This window comes from Pelodiscus sinensis, chromosome 1, assembly GCF_049634645.1.
Source record: "Pelodiscus sinensis isolate JC-2024 chromosome 1, ASM4963464v1, whole genome shotgun sequence".
In the NCBI taxonomy this organism is placed as follows: domain Eukaryota; kingdom Metazoa; phylum Chordata; order Testudines; family Trionychidae; genus Pelodiscus; species Pelodiscus sinensis.
Genome location: NC_134711.1, coordinates 173,766,023 through 173,789,903, shown reverse-complemented (window position 1 = coordinate 173,789,903; position 23,881 = coordinate 173,766,023). Strand labels below are relative to the sequence as shown.

The window sequence follows — 23,881 nt, the reverse complement described above, 5'->3', positions numbered from 1 at the left end:
TGGAAACACTACGGAAGAAGCTGTTGGCAGAATCAACAGGGTCTAAATAGTTTAAACATCTATATGACAGCCAGGGGAGCAGTGAATATACTTATTTCCCTGTCCCCAATCCGGCAAACATTTACACACATGCTTAATTTTACCTGGCTGAATAGTCTAACTCAATAGGGCATGTTGCATGAATAAATGTAGATACTTGTGTTCATTTTGCAGTATCAGAATGTGTTTCTTATTCTCTCTTTCTGCTTATTACAAGCAAATAGTACTAAAGAGCTGTGTCGTTAAGATTAATGTAGGAAATCAATTATTTTTCTATATAAGTTGTATTTCATATGAAAACCATCCACTATGTGGAATTGCATTGTTCATGGTTTTGTTCCAGTGAAATAGAAATGATTTTTCCACTTATTGGCAATTTGATTTCAATTAAGCTGGATCATTATTTAAATAAAGGTTATCTACATTATGTCTGTCACTGATAAAATAACAATACTGTGTGTACGTACATGTGTGTAAATGTAAAATATATGGGAATTAGTACACTCTCCTCCTGGGTTTATGAACCTAACATTCTCCAGGGAATGACATAAACCAGCATGAAAGTACTATAATCTTCATTTGCATGATAGTGTTATCTGAAAGATGTGTGAAATGTCATGTGCAATTCCCTACTGATTGTGCATACAAATGGAGCCTTGGGTTTGATTTCTTTTATCCAGCCAAGCATATGGAAAATACTATGATCTTGCAATGTGACAGGGTGGCTGGATTCTACTGTGACTTCAACCCCAGTGGCTGGACCCAGATCTTCAAAGTTATTTAGGTTTCTAACTTCCAGTGAAATCAATTGGCATTTGGATGCTTGCACACTGAGGTTCTGGCCCCTGTAAATTAATCCCTGTTCTCTCCGTGATCTAGGTGTGGCTTGTTAAACTTCACACTGCATATAGCAGCGGTGGGAATAGATGGGGCTGAAGGTAGGAATGTTGGTGAAGTCATATCTGAAGGGAAGGTATAGACTGGAATTCATACGGTTATGTTTAGCTTTAGTTACCCTGAGTAATAAAGTCAAAACTAAGGTAGGGGGTAACTTTTAACCTTAAACAATGTGCATATAGCCTTTTATGATAAGGCAGGGACACCTTCAGCTTATAGTAACTGTTGTGTAGGGTTACATTTTTCTACTTTTTGATAATGGTAATAAAGTATGACTTTTCTACAAGCGAAAGACTACTAAGCATTGATCCAAATCTAATGGTCTTTGGGGAAAATGGTTGGATCCTGCAGAAACACTTGTGTGAAGTAGCTGCTAGCCCATTAGTTGAAAAGTGCCTGACCTACGACCTGTTGGCCCTGCACAGCCTGCCAGAGCACAGATTGAACCTCTCTAATCTGGAACCCTCACGGCACTGACTGGTGTCAAACCAGAGAATTTGCTAAACCACGTGAGGTTAATATTGTCTAGCAGCATTACCAACACTTCCACTGTTTACTGGGTTCTGAGAAGACAATTAGGGGTAAATTAGAGCTAAATAATAGACAGAACACTGAGAATCAGGCCTGGTGCTGTAAACAAACTTTATTGGACCACATGAAACCTGATATCCTGCTAACTAAAATCATGCTGGACCACATTTGTTGCCGGTCCAGAGAGTGCTGGACTAGAGTGATCTAACCTCTATTTCATATGACCACAGCCTGCCTCAACACAGTATATTAATGGCTGATTCATTAGCATTTTGTCATCATATTTACATCATTGTTGTTTACACAAGTGTATAAACAGACAATACTGGGTGTAGAAACACCCTATCTACATACCTATGAAACACACTGAATTTGAAATACCAATCAATATAGCTGATTTTAAATCTTATTTAAATATATAGGATCCCTGAAAGTCACATAAATATCCCTTTTAAATACTTTATCCATTCACTTTGGGAATAGGACTGATTGTACCAAGCATCAAAAAAATCCCTGGCTACGTCTACACTGGCCCCTTCTTCAGAAGGGGCATGCTAATTTTGAAAGTGGGAATAGGGAAATCCGCGGGGGATTTAAATATCCCTTGCGGGATTTAAATAAACATTGCCACCGCTTTTTTTCCGGCTTTGGGAAAAGCCAGAAAAAAGCGTCTAGACTGGCCCGATCCTCCGGAATAAAGCCCTCTTCCGGAGGATCTCTTATTCCTACTTCAAAGTTTTACCAATATAAAAAAAACCCCGAAGATACAGTATGGTATTTTTCCTAGGCTAGGTTACTAGCCTTTTTTAACCTTCCGAACTGTTTTATATACAGTTTCAAAGTGTCATGTAAACCGAACAATCATAAAAAACATATAATTACAAGCAATGGATGCCATCACTTCAAAAATATCTTGATTAAAACTCCAAGGAGCTAAATTCAAAGATAATGCAAGCAATCCATTGAAGTCAATGAAATTGTGTCAGTTTACACAAAGACTGAATTTATCTCTAATTCATTTTGTTTTCCTCTATAATATGCATCTTTAACCATCTAACTTCTTTAAGCATCACACATAAAATGTAGTATTTCAGCAAATCAGATCATAAACGATACAAATGAACAAACACTATCATCAGAGACATTTTAAATAAATCTCTGGAATTTAAAAGCAACTCTCTTGTTTTATTATCTGTTGCCTGTTAGTTTCTCTTACCTTAGGAAATATTTTATACATCTAAATATTTCTCCCATTTGAATATACGTATAGCTTTTAAATATGATATTAAAATTAAATTTAGTGTCACATGCCATGCCATACCAAAGAAATATATTGCAATTAAAAAAGCAAACATAAAATGACAGCAAACATCAGTCATTACGGCATAATGACTATGATTAATACGTAGGTTGTTAAATGGTTAGTAATAAGATTAGTTTGCTTCTTTCCTGGCCAATAGATACTTAAAGTAATTGCATCTTTGCAAACTGCATTATCATCACTTCATGTTTTTTATGATGTCATGGGACAGCAATGCAGGCTATGTAATGCTCAGCAGTTTTCCCTTCCACTACTTTATTACTTTCCTTAAAAACTCATTTTCTGCCAACCTATATTTAAAAAGTAAACAATACTTACCCTGATTTTTTTAACTTGCACATCAAAAATAATTATGGCTAATATGTCACTATAATGTGATAAATGTGCTAAATAAAATATTAGGCCAGTTACTTTTCACTAGGCAGATCTTATTCACAAAACAATATGTTAACAAGTGGTTAAGAGATATTAATTTTGAGGAAAATGGATAAACAATAGAAAACTATTCCATAAATAAATTAGCCAACAATGGGAAAGCCATTTTAAAAAGCAGAGCATTCTTTTTTGTGATTCCTACCACGTGTAGGAATCATGAGTAATTATAGTTCACAGTCTTAAACATTTATCACGGAGTCACTTTTTTATAATGCATCTATAATTACTTGGACTACTCTGATCCAAAACCTATTGAACTCAGAGGAAGTCTTTCTATGGATTTCAGTAGGTATTGGATCAAGCCCATAATGAAGAATGTTCTCTATTCTAGTTCTTAGAAGAATGTAGCTGATTTGGGGAGGAAAAGAGAGAGAGGGGAAATTCACAATTCCTGAAGAATGTGGTGCATGAAAATGAAAGTTAATAACTTTCTAGTTTTGTTTTTCATCACTGAAGTTCTGCTCCTGTGATATTTTAGACCATATATACACATATTCCTATTTAAGACCAAATTGTTGCTGCTCAAGGGCAGATGTGCAAGATAGCACAGTGTACTACACATCATCTATGTGTTTGTTTCCTGAGTGCCAGAGCACATTAACACTGACAATAGGAGTAGACCGTTTTAAGTGTATATGGCAGGGCAGGGATGTGACCCCTATCCAGAAAGGAGTAGTTTCCCATCCGCCCTCCAGGGGCATTTTCTCAGTTTCTATGTTCTGGCCACTGCTGCTTGGTGTAGTACTTCCCTGCATGCTTAACCTAGCTTTGACTACTGAAACCTTAATACAACCCTTAATTGTTTTATTCCCCACAACTGTCTTCAAATCTTGTTCTGTATCTGTTACACAAATATAGCATAATCATAATCATGTACAAAATTAATTTTATGCTTGAAAAATAGTGTGTGGTAAGTGGGCCTTTCAATAGGAATGTAATGATGGTTTGAACCATGGTTTGAAAATATACATACTGTAGACTGATTTAAAAAACATTACGGACACAAATGATCCTTTATGAACTGTATTTGCAAATGTCACTAAAAATATAGTTCTGTTTAAAGGCCATTTGCTTGAATCTCCTCAAATCTTATACAGGATATACACCCTTAAAAATTAACACAAAAGTGTCCAAATGGTACCTATGATAAAACACATAGTCATGTATTCACATACACAGAAGCTCCTAAGTCTCAGAAGGGTAGCCGTGTAAGAAGTGTGCTGTGCCCACGAAAGCTATCTATATTTTTTGGCTAGTCTCTAAGGTGCTACAGGACCATTCTTTGTTTTACAGAAGCTCCTAGTTCGATTTCCTGGTTGTAGTGCAAATTTAAGTAGTGCATCTTAGAATGCACTTTAGCCCGATGTGACTTTTCAAAGAACAAAAACTTTCAAAGTATCACATCTTGGGTCTTGTTTCCTGAAAAAGAAAAATTAATGTGTAAACAAGCAAAAGCATGCTATAGTTACTTTCATGATCTTGCTTCAGATAGGTACCTATTGACTCACAGCAAGTGACTCACACCCTCCGTATTTAGCACCATGATATGATAATTCTGAATTTTTTAGCACCCAAATAACGTGCTCTAAATAAATAAATAAAAACTAAAAAATGATTCCAATGTTCTATACATCTGGCCTCATCATGCTATCACTTCATTTGCAACATTTCATGTAGAAACTACTTCCTTTGTTATGCTGTGAGTAGAGGCGTGGCCTCATCTGCATTCACAAAGAATTAGGTACATAACTCCTATAACTAAGAACTTAAGAAGTATAGGCAAGAGTGAAATCATCATGCATCAGGATAAATCTCTAGATTCAGTTCAGTATTCCTAATGCATCCAAGATTCTCATTGCCTTCAGCTTTCAGATCCAAAACCTCTGGAAGACAATATTAATCTTTCCACTGAATTCAGTGGACTTTGGATCAGATGCTGAATGTGTTAGGAATGCAAAGCAGGACCATAAACCTTCTGAACTGTGCTTGAACTCACATTTCAATTATGCTCACATCCTCTTCCATTTGAAGTAGCACAAAAGATAATGAAAAGGATGACATATACACAGTACAAAAAAAGTGTATTCTATTTTCTTTTTAGCCTAATGTTATCATAAAAAAGGAACAATCCTATATCGCTAAAGACAGCTGTGAATGTAAGGATATCCTACACAGAGAGGTGCTGCAGAATGTACTTTTTATCATCCTTTTAAAATAATTAATTAAAGATACAAAAATAATGACTTTTTCAGCATAGTGAGATGTTCAAAAATATCTTCTAGTTGCAGAAAAATACCTTGGAAAACATTATATTGGAGTGGTTGAAGATCTTAATATGTCATAGTGATTTGCTGACCTAGCTTTTCAATTCTGAAGATCTAGAATCTACTTTTGAGTGTAATGAGTTAGACAGATTACCAAAAATGACAGCTACAACCAACAGCCTCTTCTCAATAGCTGCACAGCAGGTGGATATGAGATGAATTTTAGACTTCTGCGGGGGAAAACTGCATACGTGATTGGCTACAATACATCTAACTTTAATGAGCACTTTCAGTCTGACTTTCTCAAGTTTATAGGAAAACTAAAATCAATCCCGAAATTCACATATTCACTCTCATCTATATCTGTATGTGTATATAAAAGCTAAACCTTCAGCATTATTTAAAAGAAAATGTTCCAGATTTCAGTCTTTTAAGAATCAACCCCTCAAGTATGATCAGTTTCTTTTTTATAAAAAGGGCCTATGTGTTTGCAGCCAGCAAAGGAAGTTAACTCACAGATGATATCAGTACCTTAAAAAACAACTTCACTGTTGTTATCATATTGTCTTAATTTTACAGAGGATGGTTAAACAATATTTTAATAAGAGGAAAATTTATTTTATGACTGCTACTTGAAATCCAAAACGCAGCAATTGCCACTGCATGGGAACGTTTGTGTGAAATTGACTAGAAGACAACAGTAAACAAATGTGAACCTGACTAGCTTATTTTCACAGATCAAAATTAATGGAATGGAAAGGGGAGAGAACAGCAGAATAAATAGTCAAACGCCATTTCGTTTTTAAAACTATTTCATATTAGTCAGGCTGTGTGTGTGTGAATTGCCACCACAGTTATTTGTGATGGGTCCATGTCCTATAAACTAAATTAACAGCATGTTCTGATTTTTTGTAAGCCCAGGAGAGGCTCTCTAGCTCTGCTGTGAGCAAATGCCAATATAAATGTCAAGGGCCAAACCCTGAGGTCTTTCCTCAGGCATAGCTCGGACTTCAAGGAGCAGTTTTATACAAGAGGAGAAGAAGAACTTCAGGATTTATCCCTAAACAGATTGTCTCTTCCAACTTTGGCACCTGCGATGCTGGGCAGGTAGAAAGGTGAGGTAAGAGGGGAAGAAACGGGTTCGCAGCACGGCATGGAGGTGGTTCTTTCTTCTAAGCTGAGCTGGGAGGCAAACTCCTCCAGCCCAGCGTCCGCCAAAACACGCGTGGAAGTTGGGCCAGAGTGAGGAAAGCTCTCCCCGCCTTCACCAAACGCTGCCTTTCCCCGCCTCCCTTCCCCTGGCCATGTTTCCAGCAGCAGCTCCCGCGGTCAGCGTGCGCTCTGGGTCAGGGCTGGAGGATGTAGCCCTTGGCGGCTGCAGCTGCGCAGGCAGTGCCAGTCCCCGCGCACGCCTGGAGGGAAGCTCCCCACGCTCGCCCGCCCGCCCTGTCCCGTCCCGCTCACTCACCGCTGAGGACTCGCAGGGAGAGGCAGCTGGGCCCCCACAGCATCGCGGCGCCCAGCAGCAGGGGGACGAGTCTGGAGGAGGGAGAGGCGCTCATCGCGGCGGGCGAGTCCCCACGCAGAACAAAGACGGCACCAGGCACCGGCTGCTGCACCTGCAAGTTCCTCGCCGCCCCGCCAGCGCTCACAGCAGCCGCCGCGCTCCCTGCCGCTCCCAAGCCGCGGCCGCTCCGCACATGGCCCTCGGCCGGAGAGTCGCGCTGCCCCCTGCTGCCCGCACCGCCCCCTCGGCTCTCCCGCCCCGCCCGCGCCGCTCTCCGGGGGGGGAGGCTGCGGCTGCCGCGAGGGCTGGGGATGCTGCTGGTTATATAGGCAGCCCGAGCGGCTGTGCCGGGGAAAAAACCAGCCCCCGGGCTATTGATTTCTGCCGCTGCCGCCAGCCCCCTCCAGAGTGAACCGCCCCGCGCGCGACGCTGCCGCTTTTATGGCCCCGGGGCGCTGCAAAACGGCGGACTCAGCAGCAGCAGCCCCTCCGCCTTCCCGAGGGGCAGGCGGGAAGCCGGCCTGCGGGCTCCATTTGCATACGCCCCTGGCCGCTTTGCCAGGAAAGTCTGGCACCGGCACGTCCCTTTCGTTCCCTACTTGCTGACAGTGCAGCGAGAGGGAGGGAGGGTCTCATTTGACTCCTGAGTAACTAGCTACTGGCGGTGTTTGGCTTCACTCCCTCGGGTACCTGGCGAGATGCACCGGGCAAGAGGGAGTAGGCGCCAGCAATTCAAGACTGGGGCTGGATTTTTCTTGCATTTGGGGCATGGATCCTGGCCCAACAGGTTTCCTAGGCTAGCAGACTGGTGATGGAAACAATATGGGGTTTTCCCCGTAAGCCACCTCCACCTTGCTAAGAGAGGAGGGCCTGAACCAATGTCCCCTCTAATCTTTGCCATCCACCTGCACATTTGTTCAATCCATGGGCAGAATAAATGTTATGGGCGCTGAGGTGTGTGTGATGTACACCACCACTAGTAACAAAACCTAGCTGTGGGTGCTCTGCTAATCAGCTGGGCAGCATTTGAATGGCTCCTGAGCCACCACACTTCCCAGCCCTAGGTAACCATCTCTTTTTCAAACCATTCCAACTTCAAGGTTCAGATCAGGGCTTTTCATTTAGACCCATCCCTAAATCTTCAAATCATACTGTGTTATATCACCATCAAACTGTCCTTTAGCATGGGTTCCCAAACAGGGGGATGTGCCCCTTGGGGGGCATGAAGAAATTCTAGGGGGAGGGTGTGAGGCACCCCTGCTCCCCCTCCCGTATTAAGTTTTGCTGCCCCAATCAGTTATTTTCTTTCTTTCTTTCTTTTTTGCTCAACAATTTGCTGCTATTTGGGGGGGGGGGACCATGAGTGTTTTTAAAAATCAAAAAGGGGGGCATGATGCTAAAAAGTTTGGGAACCACTGTCCTATAGAAACAACTAGAGGATGAAATCCTAGATACAGGGGTTTTATCCAAACTATAGAATTCTGCAGCTGGCATACCACACTCTATTACTTTCCATAGATTTGGAAGTATGTCTCAGAAAGGTAGCTGTGTAAGTCAGTCTCTATTAAAATAACAAGGAGTCCTATGTCACCTCAAAGCAGTGGTCACCTGTAGATCCAGATCTACAGGAAGATCTTGGAGCCTTTGACAAGTGATCCTGACTGGTTTGGCCAGGAAGCTCTCAAGCACTGGCACTTGAGTTGCCCCTCCACCCACTGTCATGCTGCTCTGATCTCTGCCTTGGGAACCTCCTGTGCAGGATGTGGCAGGGAGAAGAGTGGGGATACTGATGTCAGGGTGTCCCTTCTTCCACCCCCCGCCCCACACACACACTTCTGTACCCTATCTCCACCCAGAGAGAAGGGGATGGAGGGAGCTTGGCAATGCAAATCTCTGTCACTCCCACACAATGTGGGTGCGTCTAGACTGGCAAGATTTTGCACAAAAACTTGCCAGCTGTCTACACTGGCCGCTTGAATTTGCGCAAGAGGGCCAGTGTAGACAGGGAAGAACTGTTTTGCGCAAAAAAGTCTCGATGGCTAAAATGGCAAGCGGGGCTTTCTTGCGCAAAATCTCGTCTAGACTGGCTCCGGATGCTTTTCTGCAAAAGCATCCGTGCCAATCTAGATGCGCTTTTGCGGAAATACTTTTAACGGAAAAACTTTTCCGTTAAAAGTATTTCCGCAAAATCATGCCAATCTAGACATAGCCCGTGTATGTGTCTGTCAGTCTCACAAGCACACTCTGCCCTTCACTCTCATTTCTCACCCCAAAACATACATGGCGGGGTGGCAGGGTTGTTGTTACTTCTTTTACTTCTTGCAAAGTGTGTTATTTTGGGTTTTGAATGGTCTGTGCAGTTCATAATTTTCATTTCTCTCTTACACTTACATTTAATTCTTTGAGTACTGAGTTCTAAAATGCTTAGCCTGTCATGGCTGGAGTAATTATTCCTGTGGTAATTGCTGCTCCTGGATGAGGCTGGCATGTCCCTGCAGCCCCTGAGGAAGGCAGAGCAGGTCTTTCCACATGCTGTCCTTTCCTGCAGACACTGCTCCTGCAGCTCCCATTGATGAATCAAGGGGGACCGTGGCCATGGAGCCATTGTTGTACATGCCAGCGGCTTTCAGGAATGGTGCAGGGCAAGGGCAGGAGTAAACCTGCCTGAACTCCACTGCTCCACCACCCATCTCAGTTAAATGGTGCCTGGCCAAAAGCTGCTTCCTGAACCTCTGTCCTAGCCCTGAACCTCCTCCTACACCCAACTTCCTGCCCCAGACATGAGTCCCCCTGCACCTAGACTCCTTCCAGGAGTTTTCACCCTGAAGCCCCTCCTGGACCCCCATTCCCCACAATGGGCTAAACCCAGATCCCCTCCCACACTCCAAACTCCTTGGCCCAAGACCAGAGCCTGCAGCCGCACACCAACCCCCTACCCCAGCTTGGTGAAAGTGAGTGAGGATGGGGGAGGAAGGGAGATAGAGTGAGCAAGGTAAAGCTTCAGAGATGGGATGGAGCAGGGGCAGGGACTCAAAGAAGGGGCAGTAAGGAAGTGGGGCAAGGGTATTTGGGTTTGAGGTAGATCTTACATTGCATTTAAATTGAAAAAGTGATCTTGTGGTTAAAAAGGTTGCAGACCACTGCCTTAAAGACTAAGGCTGTGTCTACACTGCACCCCTTTTACGGAAAAGGGATGCAGATTAGACACATCATTATTGCAAATGAAGTGGGGATTTAAATATCCCCGGCTTGATTTGTATAAACATGGCTGCCGTTTTTTTCTGGTTCGGAGCTTTGCCGGAAAAAAGCGCCAGTCTAGACGGGGATCTTTCGGAAAATAAAGCCTTTTACGAAAGATCCCTTATTCCTCTTAAAATCAGGAATAAGGGATCTTTCGGAAAGGGCTTTATTTTCTGAAAGATCCCCGTCTAGACTGGCGCTTTTTTCCGGCAAAGCCCTGAGCTGGAAAAAAGCAGCAGCCATGTATATACAAATGAAGTTGGGGATATTTAAATCCCCGCTTCATTTGCAATAACGATGTGTCTAATCTGCATCCCTTTTCCAGAAAAGGGGTACAGTGTAGACACAGCCTAACAGATTTATCTGGGCATAAGCTTTTATGGGTAAAACTACTTTGTCAGACTCCTTGTTGATTTTTCATAGATTTGGAGTAATTTCTGTGGACCTCCTAGAATTTAGCCTGTACCATTAACCTCAAAAACAACTTTGTTATTGCATTTACTATATACAAAACTATATGAACTGAACAAAAATGAACAAAGGTAGAGAACTTAGCCAGAAACCTCCCTGACTTCTCAAATTCCACCCATTCTTCATGTGGCACTGTTGTCATTGTGGAAGAAAGAGAGCATGACCTCCCAAACTGTACAGACCGCATCACAAAATATGTAGCACTGAGAAATATCTCACTTGAATTCCTCCCAAAAAACACAAATTTCTATCTTTCAGTTGTGTGATTAGGAAATTATCAGCACTGCCAAAGTATACTTTCATAATCCAATGGCTCACATGGTGTTGCATCACACTGATAAGAACAACAGGGCTACCGCTATGGAAATTGCCACAAAGATCAATTTTTTAGATGCCATTCAAATGCGTGAAAATGCCTGGTTTGATGTCAAAGCTTCAACAATTTAGAACTGTTGGGAAAAGGGATGTCAGGTCATTTAACCCACAAAGGAAGCAATTGTTATTGAGCCACCACGAGAATTCATTGCACACAAATTTGAAGAATGGATAGGCATCGATGACAGTGCTTTTGTTATACAACCTGTCTCTGATGAGGACACTGGGACTGAGATTAGAAACCGATTTGAAGTGAACCCCCAAAATGGTGCAGAAGAGAACTCTGAATGGCAATGTAACTATCCCATCCCTTACCCAAATGAAGGGTGTGATGAAAAATTTGACAAATGGCCTTTTGTACAGGGGCTTCAATGATTTTAACCTCCTCCCTTGGATTGAAAAGCTGGTTAATAATGTTGTGGATAATGCAATGATCCAGGGAACATTGGACAAATTTGTAATCAGTGACTGTGCCACTGCATTATGCAGAGTGCCAGACGTGCTACTCTGTGGACAGATGGTGACACTCCAAAATAAGTAATAATGCGAGTCAATATTTCTAAACATCTTTTTTGTTGTTTTGCACTTTCCATGTGTTATATTTGTTGCAATTTATTTGAACACTATTTAAAATTTTTGTGTGTGTATCTTTACCAGTTATAAGAATCAAATATTCTGGGATAGATGTGTTTTTTTTTTAAAAATTAGTGCTTTCTATTAAATTACACAGCATTACTTGATGATTTGCTATGCCGTCTGTTAGTTTGTCAGAAGAATTTGGCACATACAGTGACTGATCTTTGACTTGCCTGCCTTCTGGCTGGACACACATCCCTTTTCCTCTCCTATATATTTTCCTAGAAAGATTGTTGGTGGCTGTCTTCTAATATAACATACTAACTCATTTTTAGATTTCCCCTCAGCACAAACTTTGCAGTCCCCTCTTTGTCTCATTAACACCATTTCACATCAGCAAAAGATCTCGCCCATTATTACTGCTTCTTTTCCATGTATAATTCCAGTACATAGCTTTGGCGTATTGCTTTTTATCAGGATCCACCTGCAGTGACAGAAAACTGATTTACATTAAGGATCCTTTCAGATGTGGCAACCATGTCTGTATAGCTTTGTAAGAGTTCACCTGGAGCTCTTCCAAGAGTAATGAGCAGTTGGCTTCTTTCCTGAGAGACCAAGCTTTTTTTCATAATGTATTCTGGTGGTGGCTCTGTTTGGTCCAGAACCTGATCACCTTCTAAATGATGTGTACTATAGCATACAGCACTGTTGCTAAATCAGTTCAATAAATGATGCTATTTACAGTCAGTGTGGCACATTAAGTCAGTACCTAGGATATTAACAGTTCTAGTCCATTAATGCTTAAGGTATATAACCTATCTCGAATTCAGACTTGATGCTTTCCAAAACTGTGAGATGTAATCCCTCCAGGAGACACTTCCTTAAAAGGTATTAAATACAATTTATATTACATCATTTACTTTAAACATTAAAATGTTTAATTTTCTCTTTTTTGAGACTTGGGCAGAGACTTCAGGTTAGCTGAAGAATAGCAGGCTACTTCTCCCTACATGGACAGCTCATATGGCCTGGATTATCAGAGATATTTAGGTTCTTAACTTGCAAATGAAAACTGAATGATTTTCTGGCAGATATACTTCGGTTAAGCATGTGTTCTTGGTCACAATAGGGGAAAAAATTGAATGCCATTCCATGGCCTGTGATGTAAAGCTGATCAGACTAAATCTAATGGTCCTTTCTGATCTTAACACTTTACATACTTGCATGCTTATAGCTAGGCCCCAAAACAAAAGCTTATTGAAATACCTAAATATAGATGTAGATGACAAACTTTAGGTACCAGCACTGACATGGTGATATGTAGGCTTTAACTGTTTCTCTACAATAACCTCATTGTCTCGTTTCTATAACTTCCAGGAAAAAATCTGTTTGAATTAATTAGTATTTTATGACATATTTATAATATTTATGGTTAAAGATAATCTCTCTCTTACTTGGTTTATTTTTGGCACATATTAAAGACAAGATTCTGTCATCCTCAATAGTAAGGTACTCCTGGGTGTCCGCCAGGAAAGAGTGGCAATATCTGTCACTAAACACACCTGAAAGGGAAGAAAATAAAGTTGTGAGTATACAGAAAGTCCTCATATAAAAGGGATGACTATGCTTTAATCATGGCATCATTTTGTCATGTCCAGAGAGTATGGCAAAATGGTGGTGGATTACATTTCATTTTCATACAAGTTCATTAGAAATGCCTTTGATTGCAACAAGTTGTTTCATTTATAATCAAAAATTATTTGCCGTGGTTTTTTTTATGAGTTTTCCCTACTCACTTCTTCCTTAATCTGTCCAAAACCCATGCATTATCAAGCACTGTCCACAGTTGCCTTTATTTGTTTTTTTTCCCCATGTGTTTTACCAAATTAGTCAAAGTCTCATCTGAAGAATCTATTAAGTCCATGTAAATGCACAATATCAATTTGACTTTGAGACAGTTTCAAAAAACAGTTTTAACTACTCCACTTGTCCCTGGATCTCCCTGCCAGTTGGTGTGGCATTAAAACAATATTGTATTTTTAAATAATGTTTTTCTCCTTGTTACTATTGGAAAGAACCACACAAATATCATAACTAAGGAACCTGATCCTACAATAATTGAGTATAGGTTTGTATTTGTTCACATACATGGCCTCACTGAGAACTCACATGCATGATAGGTTTTTATCTGACTGTACATGGAAAACAATGAATACAAAGTGCTACCCAGGGAATAAAGTACAGGCAGTCCCCAGGTTACATGGATCCGACTTACATCGGATCCCTACTTACAAATGGGGTGAGGCAACCCCGCACTAGCTGCTTCCCCCCAGCAGACCAGGGAGACGCAAAGCTAGCGCCCCCCCCCCCCCCGCAGACCAGGGAGATGCAGAGCAGCTTCTCTCAGCAGACACTTCAGCTTGAGAATAAAGGACTGAGGGAAGTGAGGTGTGGGAGAATAAAACTGAGCTCTGGAGAAATGTTTGGCTAGAGTTTCCCCTATAATATGTACCAGTTCTGAATTACATACAAATTCAACTTAAGAACAAACCTACAGTCTCTATCATGTATGTAACCCGGGGACTGCCTGTAATTCAGTTGTTTTCAGCTATAATCTTTTTAGGTGCTACATGTAGCAATATTAGGCTTAAAAAAAAGACAGATAGATTTGTCAGTCAGAGGGTGCCCATTGAAAACCGCAAAGCCTGTTATAGTTAAGGCTGCGAGAGTGTCCCAAAGGTTGTAGATGTCACAAATTCTGTGACTTTCCACAACCTCCAGCTGCAGCATACCAGCTGCCAAAGATGCTGAAACTACGGGCGTGGGGTGTGATGCAGCACCCCCAGATTGAATGATTTACTTTATATACAGGATTTATTGTTTGATTCAATGGCTTTTAGCACTTCCATTATACATATTGTTCCAGTGTCCTTGCCAGCCAACGCTAGGAACCACCCAAACACCTGCCAGTACAACTGACTCTGGGGACAGCCAAGCAATGGCTCTTGGGTGGCCACAGAGGCAGCTGGAGCAGTGGCCCCAAGGCTGACCATATGTAGTTAGCCTCTGCCGCTGAAGCAGCAGTCTCCTGGGGCTCTTCCCAGAGCAGCAGCATCTTAGGAGTGGGCAAACTTAAATCAGGGGTATTTGTAGTAAGTTAGGGATGGGTAAGGGGCTATGGATTTTTATTTATTGTCCATGACCTGTGCATGACTTTTACTAAAAATGCCTGATGAAATCTTAGCCTTAATTAAAACCTATAGACCTTCAGTTAAAATATTAAATTCCACTGAGGCATGTACTTTTAATTTTAGTTCTACTTTCCATTTTATTGGAATCCTAAAACTGCTCTTGAATTAATTTTCTCCTCTGCTAATATGCTTTTCTCTTTAAACTACAGTTAGTAATTCAGTTTTAAGAAAAAATTGTCCGTACTATACAATGATTCTGTTTGAAAAATGCATTCCTTGTTTAGAGCCCAGTTCCTAATTATGGCATTTAGGCATGATTCAGTCTTTAGACATAGCCCGGCCTGGAGATAGGGGTTGTGTGCAAGGAGGCACTGAACCTCAAAGGGTATGTTCTACACTGCAGCTGGGAATGAGCCTCCCATTCTGAGCAGACAGACTCAGGCCCATACTTGGGGACAGGGGCACAAAAGCACCCCCATAATCCCCAAATTAAACATGTTCAGGCTGACAAAGGGAAGGTAAGAGCCATGCGCTACCCAAGACTCTCTCCTCCATGCTGACTAGCTGGGGCTGATTTTCAACTTACTTGGGGACCACAGAGAGTACGTTCACACCCTTGCAGTCCACATTTACAAAAAAAACACACACAAAAAACAACCCCCCCCCCCCCGCCACACACACACACAGAAATTTCTGCATATGAGCCTGAGACTCTTGCTAATGGGACTTCAGTAAGCACATTAAGGCTGTGTCTAGACTGGCCAGTTTTTCCCCAGAAAATCAGCCGCTTTTCCAGAAAAACTTGCCAGCTGTCTACACTGGCCGCTTGAATTTCCGCAAAAGCACTGATTTGCTACTGTAATAAATCAGTGCTTTTTGCGGAAATACTATGCTGCTCCCATTCGGGCAAAAGTCCCTTTTGCGCAAAACTTTGCCAGTGTAGACAGCTCAGATTTGTTTTCCGCAAAAAAAAAACCCAATCGCAAAAGCGATTTTTTGCGCAAAAGCACGTCTAGATTGGCCAGGGACGCTTTTCCACAAAAATTGCTTTTGCGGAAAAGCATCCATGCCAATCTAGACGCGCTTTTCCAAAAATGCTTTTAACAGAAAACTTTTCCGTTAAAAGCATTTCCGGAAAATCATGCCAGTCTAGACATAGCCTAAAAGTATACACGTAGATGTTGTTCCTTCCCTGCTTCTGAGCTCAGATGTTTAGCCTGAGTCTCTGCTGGAGCTACAATATCCACTCAGATATTCTAAGACTGCTACCTTGAGCTTTGCTAACATCGTCTACTTGGGCTAGGATGCTTGCTCTCAACTGTAGTGCAGCTGCAGTGTGGTTCAGGCCAGCTGTAAAACACTACTCTCCCAATGCTGAATTAGTTATTTTGTCGGTCAGTGATAAAAACAAAGCTCTTAGCATTTCCCTTCCTTCCCCACCCACCTTTTCTAGAGAACAATAGCAAGTGAGCAGTACCCACTGATCCATTTATATACATACCCAAGGTTCCAGCTGCACATGCAATTGTATTAGGAGAAGTAATCACTCACCCTGATTCCCACATGCAGGTGCATAGGCCAACTCGCAATGCAGCCATCCTTGATTTGCTCTATCACATTTATCGTTTGGGTGAGAATTTAGGTTCTGATCACCTGTGTTCATCAAATATCACATGGCAAATTTGCAAGAGTACTGGTGTTAAATCTAAGGATTTTTTTTGGCTGTGTTGTATTGCACCTAAAGAGATAGAGCTCCAGTTCTGATTAGGGGGGTTGCTAGGACCTATAGTAAAAATAATAGTATTTAGTCCCTTATATTGGGTCCAGAGTTAAGGTAATAACAGGATTTTCCTGTGAGTGTGAACTTTGTGATCCTTTAGTTTGTTTCTGTCCAGATTTTGTTAGAGAACTTGAAAATATTAATTGCAGCACATTTGAATTTTCTATGGACTTTAGGATTAGAAAGTGATATCATTAAGAAGTGACTATGTTAAACAAAACAAAACAAAACAAAAGCCACCTTTTGTTTAAAAATTAGGCTGGCAGTGATTGAGTGGGGTGGGTTTGCTAAGAGAACTGAGAGCATGTTTTTGAATGGGTGTGTGTGTATGATGTGATACACATGGCTTGATGTGGCATTTCTTACATTTTTGTGGCTCTGAGTTTGGTAGTATCACCCCTAGCAGTTTTATCTAGTTTTGAATAAATGTAATTTATGGATGAATATAAGGTGGATCCACACACCCTTTCTTCTCTGGAGCAGTTTTGGGGAATATGGGGAGGGGTCTTAGCCTGCCATAGGAGTTATAAGCCAATAGGATGTGGCAATAGTTAGGGCTTGGTGGATAATAAAGGTGTGTTAGCCAGAGATGGGGGGAGCATCTCTGGATAGAATGCTACTGACTGTGGAGCGGTTGCCTGGCTGAAGTAACAGCAACTAGATTAGGGTTTTCCTGATTCAATCCTCTATTTCACCTATCCTCTCCCAGCGGCAGTGCAAGAAGAAATGGAACAGGTGGGTATGTTTAACTGTCTTTGTGGCCATATGTGCTCTCATACCGTAAATGTCCCTCTCTCTCTCTTATTTCTCTTGTTGCTGGAGGCCTGGGCACACCTCAACACCCAGGCAGCTTTACTGAAGCTGTTTACTCTGGATTTTTACTACATGTGCTATTCCACTCCTGACCTGCCTCTCCCCAAGCAGTTCTGCTACTGCCGTTCAGTCCTATAGTCCCCGATTTCCCTCTGTTCTTCCAACATGGGGCTTCTTGATTTCCCTCCTCCCCAGCTCTTCTGATGTCCCTCAGTGCTGAAAACTGGCTGGCACAATGGATAAGGTGCTTGCCCTGGGTACATGAGGTTGAGGGCTTGAGGCCTGCCACCCTGGGGAAACCTACCACCAACACCCTGAGGGATAGAACTGGCACCCTTGGAAGGCAGGAAGGACAAAGGGGCCCAGACCAGACACCTTAAAATTGGTGATTTTCAGTCACGATTGATAACCTCCTTCTGCTATTCTGGTTTTGGGCTTCACACACATGGCTCTGTCTAGGCTACTCAGGCTCAAGTCTGACCTTAATATGGTCTGTCTCTTTATGGGTTTTAATGTTTTACTTCTACTCCTAGTCAGACTTTCTTTCTCTTCCCTGACCTAATTCACTTAAACACTCTATCCTGCTCCCCAAGGATATGCCTCCTACCAGCGCTGAGGTGTGGGATTCTGATTACAGCTCAGATGAAGAGGTGAGAGTACTGTTTTAATGGTGGATTGCAGGGTTCCTGGCTTGGCTCTGGGGAGTGATCTTCAGTTGTTTGAGCAAGAGTAGAAGGGAAGTGCATAGTTAGCAGGTCATTCAGTTGCTTTTGTGACCATTCCCATAACACTAGTGCTGTGTCTATAGTAGCTTTTTAAAAAATAATTCACTTCTTACTATCAACATGTGATAATTAACCCTCCTGTATTAACTTAACTGTGAGAACCTCCTCCTCTCCCAGTTACAAAAGTAGCTTTGTTTTTAGCCTTTTCTTGGATGAAGGAATTTAATGATGTAACAATCTCAACGTCCTGGGCTTGCTGCAAATCTTGTCCTCCGTTTGCCCTAACACAGAGCAAGATGGGCAGGGGGGAAGGCATGACAGGGGAAATGTATGTTGGCTTCAGTAGTGGTGTGTTGGTAAGTAGTGGTGAAACTGACAAACAAAATGGCCTGTGGATTAATGGTCTTTCCTCTCAGAAACTGAACACACAGAAAAATTAGAGCACAGAGAAAAGACAAAATCAAATTCAAAGGCCAGTCCAGACCATTTTAAGGTATACTGGATTTTGTACTACTTACTTCAGAGAAAACTACCAGTCTGCAGCTTTCCTTCCCCATAGTCCTTCTGGCCCAATCATTCTTAATCAAATGATGCAAACTCAGAGACCAGACCAAACCAAACCTCAGAAGAAAGTTTGTTATGCTCTCCTTAGTATGGCTGATTTAAGTAGTAAGCCTTTTTTTAAGGATTATACTGTATTGTCCATAAGTTCTAAATCTATGCACCTAAGCAAGGTCACTTGTTCCAGAGGCAGGTAACTTTATATATATGGTAGTTTTAAAAAAAAAAAAGCCGGTGAACATGGCATCAATGCTTAGTACTGTAACTTAATTTAAGGAAAATTCCATTTTACATGTGATCCCTAAATTTTTAGAGGCAACCGGCAGTCCTCTAGTTGCTAATTGCTTGTATGACTGTCATGATCGTTTTAGGAGTTGGGCTTTTCTAACCCCTGTGGGCTACAGGGGGGAAACAGTCAGAGCTGCCTCTTATATATTTTGTGATTTAGGTCTGCCTTGACCTGTTTCTCTCCTGTGCCCCAACTAGGTCAAATAGGGATAACCTCATAAGCCTCGTGGGTGGTTTCCATCTGTCCAACACTTAAGCTATGTCTACACTGGCGGGTTCTTGCGCAAGAACCTGCAGAGCGTCCACACAGCCCACTGGCTCTTGCACAACAAGATTTGTGCAAGAAGCTCTCTTCCCACGCTTTATTGTAAGTGTAAATCCCTCTTGTGCAAGAGGGCAGTGTGGACGCACAGCAGGGGTTTCTTGTGGAAGAAAGCCCTATGGCTAAAATGGCCATCAGAGCATTCTTGCACAAGAGAGCGTCCACACTGAAATTGATGCTCTTGCGCAAAAGCACCTGGCAGTGTGGACGTGTTCTTGCGCAAGAAGCCTCCAGTGTACACAAAGCCTTTAGGGTGCTTGCCCTTCCCTAGAACTTTCCATCTAAAGTGGGTAGCTTAGTGTTGTTTGATATCCTGTTACTGGATTAGTGCAGAGACCATCTGGTATAGGTTTAATTGCTTCCTCATCTGTTTGTTTCCAGATATCCATTAAGAAGGAAGGACATTCACATTTGGGTGAAGATAACTTGGATGATACCCTAGAGTATGACTTCTCTGGCCCAGCCTTGAGAAGAGAGAGGCTGGGATCCCAAAAATCACTCATGGGGGGGGATAGTAACCCAGTAAAAAGCCAGCAACTCTAGCAGCCAGAGGTTAGGGACTGAGAGAGATTAAAGTGCTCTCAGCTGTGTCAGATGCACCAAAAGGCTGTTTTAATTTCTTCGTATCAAAATTATTGTTGTCTCTCTTAGGATGGGAAATGGAGGTTTAGAGATGAAAGGCCCTGTGTTCTATTTCCCCCAAGCAAAATAGTCCTCACCTTGATCTGGGGTCAGATTGATCAGATATCTTAGAGATGAATGGCACAACTGGAACCATCAGACATGTGAATCAAATGTGAAAATTGTACTGATGACTGAGGCCTCAGCTACTTGAAAGTCCTTGAAAGTCTCCAGCTTTCTGGTCCATATCCTCCCTCCTGCAGCTAGTGCCCAGAGCAACTTCAGCCAAGCTTTCCCTCGGCTTCTGCAGGTGCAAGAATGGGCAGTTCTTGCATATAGTTACAAAGATCCATATTTTTAAAGGAGTATGAATAATAAAGATGTTTATTTACATACATGTTGTTGTGTGTTAGTGAATTGCTAGGGGAGAGAGGCTAAACTAGTAAATATCTAGAGAGCTGAGGCTACCCACTTAAACTAACAAAAGGGTATAGTTTAATTTCACAAAACACACACACTTATGACTTCACCTGCATTTTCCTCCCGGGGAAATGAGGGAGATAACTGCAGCAACCAGCTATTCAATGCATCTTATAGTACATCTATGGCAAATAACTAGCTATAATCTTCTGCATCCATTTGACTATTTAACAGAAATATAAATAGGTTGTGAATTTTGTTAGCAACAGCTAGCTCTTGTCAGTAATGATGAACTGCAGTATGTGTATACCTATAGACGAGCAAAGCAATATTTTATCTTTAGAAATATTGAATTTTGAAAGACTGCTATCATGAATTTTAAAGTCTGTCCAAAATGACAAATAGCAATTTCTCTGATAGCATATTGGTAGGGGTATTTTTAATGTCAGGGAACCATTTTCTATTTAAGGGAAGCTGGATGCTCACTGGAGCTGGGCAGTACTTAGTTGTCCTTCATAGATTATAATCTAAATGTGAAAATCATTACTGCCTTACAATCTGCACCAACCCATACTGGTAATAGCCTATATCACCTACTTCTTGTCTTATGATGACATTAATTCACTGAAGCTGTGATCGATTCTGTTACAACTTGTGTTGATAACCTGGCTCAAGAAGAGAAGAGGGTTCCAGTTCAGCAAGGTATTTGAATGAGCATCTAATCCTAAACACCTGAGTATCCTCATCAACTGCATAGGAAATTCTGATGTGCCTAAATCTCAGGTAGGTATCTAAGTACTTTGTGGAAATGGGGCTGAGGGCCCCATCTTCCTAGGCACTGAGCACCCTTAACTATTATTGAAGCCAATGAGGATGAAAGTTAAGGAGGATCTAGTACTTAATGGGATTGTCCCCTTAGCAACCAATGGGCCATAATATAAAGAGGCCGCTTAAATCTCACCCCCCTCCCCCCTGCAGATTCTTACTTTGTGTAAATTGCCCTAGTTCAGTGGCATGATGACCACTCACACCACCTGAGGATCTGATCCATGAGCTCTTAATAGGGGAGAAAGGAAAGTGAAGGGGTTGCTTTTTAAAGTAGATATTGGGTCAAGAAACAATTAGTGCAAATAAAGTGTGTTCATCAGGTAGCTGATGTGATGACAGAGTGGAGTCAGTTTTCAAACTTTAAATCAAACTGAAGTTAAATGGTACAATAATTACATTTCTGACTTCTGTAAATGAATGGCTGTAGTTGCTTAATCAAGCAGAGTGGTGTTTTATAACACTGGTTTGATTTCTTTTGCTACTAGTAGTCACCAAGCCAGCACTAGCTTCATAAAACAAAGTTCAGAGGGAATATTATTTTAGTAAAACACCCAAGAAGAACCGAATAGTGTCTCATGCTGGTATCAAATTAATACACTTTTTGACATCTGTATTGCCAATGAACACTATGACTTGGCTATTCTGATTTAGAAAGATTTTGTTTAGGAGCCAATCTCCTGGGTGATATGTAGATTCATTGCTTGAATAGGCAGAAGCAAAACTTGTCATACCAGGAAACCAAACAAATGTAGCAAGATGTTAACAATGATGACTGTCAAAAAAAAGTTGGCTAGAGTAAGGTTACACAGTGTATGTCCTAAAGCTATTTCATACACTAAACTTTCTTATTGCTGCTCATTAATGTTCATTTGTTTGATGAAAATGATCATAAACTCATCCATGTTTCTCTGGTTGCTTAGTCTCTTAAATTTTAATGCCTGCTAACCATGTTGAACCCTATATTGGAATGCAAGTCCAAACAAGGAGTAACAGGCTTTTTACTATTCTAGTCTACAGAAAAGACTTGATTTGATTTTTTTCATGGCTGTTTAAATGCATTAGCAGCTTTGCCCTGGCCTGTGCCTTACAATCTATGTGCTGTCTGAAGGTTGAAAATGCACACAGTTGCTTGCTGCAACTAAGCAAAAAAATGTTTTGGTTTGGGTTTTTTTGTCAAAGTATAGAGTAGAATGAATCCATTAGTGATATTTATTGGTACATTTTTTTTTTTTTTTTTAAGGACCTGACCCAGCATCGCTTTACTCATGTGAGTCTTTAATTGTGTGAGTAATCCCATTGATATCAGTGGGAGCAGACTACAATATACTCGCATGATTAAGGATTTATTTTAAGAGTAAGATATGCAGAATCATGCTTGTAAGTTAAAGCCACCAATTTCTCCCGGTATCTCCCTAAGAAACACTTTTAAAATGGAATACAAATGATGAGTAAGAAACTGTGCTTAGTTAATGCTGATACATCAGTCATCTGAGGTACAAAATTGAGTAATTCTGCTTATTAAAATAAAACTAAAGATTGACTTGAGGGTCTGATCCTGTAACCCTTGCTCCTTAGACTTCAGAGACATAAAAGGCTTCAGCAGATTGCTACTCATACTCATTTGAGTATGATCTTTCCTCATGAGTAATGTAAAACCCCAGTATTAATCTTAAAAGGATAACATTAAGGATGAAATACCACTTGTATTAAAATCAATTACATAATTCCTCTTCTTTAAGGAAAGTGAATGGAGTTCTGTGAAAGATAACTTAAAATTTTGAATTTGTAAGTTTTATCTTCACATAAGAGCTAATGTCTCAAAACCAAATCGAAAGACAAATACTTTTTATGTTGTACCCTACTCCTTCTGGGTACATCTACACTGTGGGCTAAAGTTGAGTTAAGAAATGTGTCTTTAGCTACGTTATTTGCATAGTTGAAGTACCTTAACTTGGCTTTAGGCACTGTCTACACAGCAGGAAGTGGAAGGGAGAGCACTCTTCCTTCGACTTCCCTTACTTCTCGTGAAATGAGGGTGACAGAAGTTGGAGTAATAAGCCTGTTATTTTGAAATAACAAGCTTGCTGTGTAGATGCACACTCTATTTTTAAATGTGTGCAGTGTAGACAGCCTCTGAGTCCAGTGAGAGATTTGCCACTGATTTGAAAGGGACCAAGTTTAAGCCCAAAGCTTGTGAAGCAGAAATGAGAATAAACAGCCCAAAAATGTTATCTCTCTAAAGCGTGTTTTAAACTTATAACTTTTATTTTAGCTCAGTAATCATATTTATAGATGTCATGGGATTTTTCCTAATATACACAAGATATATTCACAGATTTACTTAGAGTACCATGAGTTTATCTCCCAGGTTGCTATAGATTCAAAATGTGGACAGGAATGTCAGAAAAACTTCCAGGGAACTTGCAAGAGCCATCACTGATTGCCCCTGGTTTAGAAAAATGTAAATATTTTTCAGAGAAAAGAAAAAAAACTCTACCCACCAGATCCCACAAGTCTTTCTTTGCCAACACTGTCGGGCAAATATATTGTGCTAATATTGTTAGCTGAAATATCTTTGATACTGTGATAATGGATGCTCCTGAAGAAGGAATGTCTTTCATTAGAGTGAATGTGGATGAATGCATAACTTTAAGAGTGTTGCTTCATTTTAATGAG

General features: G+C 41.2%; 1 protein-coding gene and 1 long non-coding RNA gene across 5 annotated transcripts in view; one reads left to right on the top strand and one right to left on the bottom strand.

The window, feature by feature from the left end:
* CHODL (chondrolectin) overlaps positions 1 to 13,279 on the bottom strand; it is a 45,654-nt gene extending 32,375 nt beyond the window's left edge. For 2 of the 4 annotated variants that reach the window (XM_075909996.1, XM_075910008.1), the window contains exon 1: positions 13,111 to 13,279. In XM_075909996.1, the coding sequence (XP_075766111.1) occupies positions 13,111 to 13,264 (154 nt within the window). In that variant the 5' untranslated portion in view covers positions 13,265 to 13,279. Of the gene's footprint in view, positions 1 to 6,955; positions 7,555 to 13,110 lie in introns of those variants that run through there. The other 2 variants (XM_075910001.1, XM_006128842.4) reach the window with 2 other exon arrangements.
* Positions 13,280 to 17,206: 3,927 nt separating this feature from the next.
* Positions 17,207 to 19,856, top strand: LOC142826929 (uncharacterized). Its single transcript, XR_012901207.1, has 3 exons — positions 17,207 to 17,362; positions 18,034 to 18,090; positions 19,718 to 19,856. It is a non-coding gene; the product is annotated as an uncharacterized LOC142826929 (long non-coding RNA).
* The last annotated feature ends 4,025 nt before the right edge of the window (positions 19,857 to 23,881 follow it).